This window comes from Cyprinodon variegatus, unplaced genomic scaffold, assembly GCF_000732505.1.
Source record: "Cyprinodon variegatus isolate N-32 unplaced genomic scaffold, C_variegatus-1.0 Scaffold274, whole genome shotgun sequence".
Taxonomy (NCBI): Eukaryota; Metazoa; Chordata; class Actinopteri; order Cyprinodontiformes; family Cyprinodontidae; genus Cyprinodon; species Cyprinodon variegatus.
In genome coordinates this window covers 128,769-132,513 of record NW_015150727.1, presented here as the reverse complement: position 1 = coordinate 132,513, position 3,745 = coordinate 128,769, and the positions used below count along the sequence as shown (strand labels likewise).

General features: G+C 39.5%; 1 protein-coding gene across 1 annotated transcript in view; it reads right to left on the bottom strand.

Moving 5' to 3' along the window:
- The window catches only part of LOC107089957 (serine/threonine-protein kinase 25-like), a gene marked incomplete at its 3' end in the record, with an annotated part of 8,622 nt that extends 4,929 nt beyond the window's left edge, over positions 1-3,693 (bottom strand). Inside the window, exons 1-4 of the mRNA XM_015383049.1 lie at positions 3,296-3,693; positions 2,255-2,485; positions 706-762; positions 502-610 (exon numbers count right to left, since the gene is read on the bottom strand). Coding sequence (XP_015238535.1) covers positions 502-610; positions 706-762; positions 2,255-2,485; positions 3,296-3,325 — 427 coding nt within the window. The remainder of the gene's footprint in view (positions 1-501; positions 611-705; positions 763-2,254; positions 2,486-3,295) is intronic.
- Positions 3,694-3,745: the final 52 nt, after the last annotated feature.

The following is a 3,745-nucleotide window of genomic DNA, read 5'->3' as shown; positions in this document are numbered from 1 at the left end:
CTGGATGACTGAGAATCGTCACCAGCGCTCAGATCTCGTTTCATAATCCACTAACGAGGTTTAGATGAACAAAAATAATCCAATTCTTTCTCTTTTGCTACAGAGAAAAGCTGCAGGACTAATCTACTAATCTAGTCTCAACTTTTAAATAAAGCTCAATCTTTTTTCTCCTCAAAATACAAAATAAATATAAAAATGTAATAAAATCTTTAGTTTTTCTTTCTGAGGGATTTTTACCACCATGAGAAAGAAAAGAAACCGATTTACAAAAAAAAATTATAGACAGAAATACTCAAACAAAAAGCAGGAAATAAATATTAAAGATGAGGATTTGTTTAGCAGCTGCAGAATCCTGTGACCTCACAGCTCCACACCGCGAGAAAAACAAAAAAAAAACCCAGAGCAGCGTGACTGCATGTCTGGGTGTGAGGCTAGCATGTAGCTGAGGCTCAGCGGGCGCCACGCTGTCGTCACACATCACCGCCTGAAAGCGGCGTTTACCTTTAATGTCTCTGTGGATCTTCCTCTCAGAGTGCAGATACTCCAGGCCTTTCAGAATTTCCCGCAGTATGGTGGCGATGTAGGTTTCTTCCAGAGGTCCTGGGCGGAGCTGAAGCGGCAAAGACAAAAAAGGTTTGGATTCATTGTTTTTTGTTTTTTTTTGGTGTGTCTGCAGCGCAACATAAACGGTAGAGAGCTGGTTACCAGATCCAGAGCAGATCCTCCACCTAAATACTCCATGATGATCCACAGCTTGGTCCCCTGGGGAGACAAACGGTGAACTGGAGGGTCACTTTCACCAACAACCAAACGCACCACTGTCTATTATAAATATTTATATAGTGATGATTTATGGTGATGTAGATAGTGGCTCCAGAGGTAAGACAACCGTATCCCAGCAGGCAGTGAACGAGCTGCCAGTGTGGGTCCTTAGGAGAGACGCTTCACGCTAACGCCTGCTTTAGGGAGCGGCGGCCTACATAGAGCTGGAATCCTGAGGTTCTGAGTTCGACTCCCACAGACTGCCACTCTGAGCAAATACTCTTAACCCCACCATGCTCCCCGGGCGCCGCACAATGGCAGAATTTTCTCTATGTCCTCTATTTTGAGGTGGAATGCATCTAACTTTCTGTCTTTGTTCCAGCAATACTTCAGTCCTGATTATGGGAAGTATTTCTGCTGGACTAGAGAATTAAGTCGTAACATTACGGAATGAGGTCGTAAAATTACAAGAATAAAGTTGTAACATTACGAGAATAACGTCGCAAGGAGAATAGTCATAAAATTACAGGAATAAAGTTGCAACGACAATAGTCAAAATTACGAAAATAAAGTAATAAAATGACGAGAACAAGGTCGTAAAACTACAGCATAAAGTCGTAAAATTACGAGAATAAAGTCATAATATTACGGAATGAACTCAAAATTATGAGAATAAAGTCGTAACATTACTAGAATAAGGTTGTAAAACTACAAGAATAAAGTCGTAAAATTACGAGAATAAAGTCGTAACATTACTAGAATANAAATTACGAGAATAAAGTCGTAACATTACTAGAATAAGGTTGTAAAACTACAAGAATAAAGTCGTAAAATTACGAGAATAAAGTCGTAACATTACAAGAATAAGGTTGTAAAACTACAAGAATAAAGTCGTAAAACTACAAGAATAAAATCGTAATATTACGAGAATAAAGTTGCAATGACAATAGTCAAAATTACGAGAATAAAGTCATAAAATGACTAGAATAAAGTCGTAAAATTATGAGAATAAAGTCGTAAAATTGCAACAATTGTCGTAATATTAAGATAAAAAAGTCACAACAAGAATAGTCATAAAATTACGTGAATAAAGTTGTAATATTAAGAAAATAAAGTCCTAAAATTATGAGAATAAAGTCGCATTTTATGGCAACTCTTCCAAGAAGCCGTTTCTTCCCTAAAATGAGGAATGTGGAGCATCATGGGAAGTTCTACTTTAGCATCGGTTTGACCAATCAGGAAATCTTTTAGCAGCAGCATCAAACTGGGCAGGATGTCAAAGTGGACTCTGGTTGCTGATTGGTGGAGCCGGTCGACCATCATCTGCTGGGCGGAGCTCCAAGCTTTCTTTCTCAAACGGGTTGTATGTTGACTTTATTCTCGTGATTTTACGACTTTATTCTCAAAATTAAAAAAAATACCATGCCCTAATACTCTGTCGTACTTTTATGTAGATCTCCCATCATTGTTGTTTTCTTTTGAACTTTCTCACCTTCAGGTATGATCCATAATACTTGGTAACAAACGGACTGTCACATTGGCTCAGGACTGTGATCTCCTGCTGAATGTCTTCGATCTCATCCTCAGCTTCCTCCAGGTCGATGATTTTAATGGCCACCACCTCCTTGGTGCGGTTGTTGATGCCCTTGTAAACCTCTCCAAAAGAACCCTTTCCTATTCGCTCCTGCTTGGTGAAGTACTCCTCAGGGTCCAGTTTGGTGTTCTGCTTGAGACAGTCAGGTCTGAGAATCTCCTCCATCATTAGAAAACTGCTCATGTTTTAATCTATATGTGCGTTTGAGTTTGTTCTCCGATTAACAAAGAGCAAAAAAACTATTACCATCACATTAAACTCCAGATATTACTATGTTGTTCTACAGATAATGAAAGGGTTTTCTAATTTCCTGTTTTATATGCATCTATTTAAATATATAACAGTATTAGTTACAGCTGTAACTAAAAATTAGTCTGCAAATTGATTTGTTGGTTATTTTTTGATGAATCGATTAATAATCACATAGCCAAAGGTTCCTGAAAGAAGACTTTTTCCCAAATTAAACCAGGTGAAAAACTAAAACTTTTCAACTTCAGGAGTTCTAGATAGAGCAGATTGACAGATGAAAAAGATCATTTTCATCTTAAATGCTTAAATATTTATTTCTTTTTCACAATCTTGGTATAAATCCTGCTCTAAGTGGTTTGCTCTGTCAGCTAAAAGCAGGTTTTACAGTCTCTATACTTCAGTAAACGATTAACTTATTACTAAACTAGTTGATTATTTCACTAATCAATTAATCTGATTGTTTCAACCCTAATATTAGTTATTATTATATTATTATAGTCCATGTGATGTATTTTTAATAACAAAGAGGACTATTAAATATAAAACAGCACATTAATAAATCTATATTGTAATGTTTTTAGCTAAATCTATAAAAGTAAAAGATGAATGTAATAAACATTAGTTTAAAGCCCCCCCACCCCCAGCAGCCAGGCATTAACCCGGGCTAAGTGACTGTCAGGGGTTCGGTACCTGGTTCTGCAGGTCTCCAAGGTGAGCCATCGCTTCTGCCGGTTGGACAGAGCCAGTCTCCGCTCCGTCTCTCCAGACTTAGCTGCCCTCCTCTCCCCTTCCCGCTGTGTAGGAAGCTAGCAGAGCGGCTAGCCGAGCCGACAAACACCCTAACCGCTGCCCGCCTGCCCGCCCGCCTGCCTGCCTGTAACGGGGCTGTCACCCCGCGCAGCGTTTTCGGCCTTCGAGTCCAACGGAGGACCGAGCTGGCCCGCTACTGAGCGACCCGCTCCATCAGAGGGTCTCTGGAGGAAAGACGGAGGAAAAAAAATATTTCCGTGAATTAATATTTAATTCATTTCAAGGAACGCTTAGCCTGTTGTTCATTTTACGCTTCAGGACAAAATAATGGCCCAGACCGACTGCGCATGCGCGCCAACGGAATCATGGGAGTTGTAGTTTTTGTTCGAA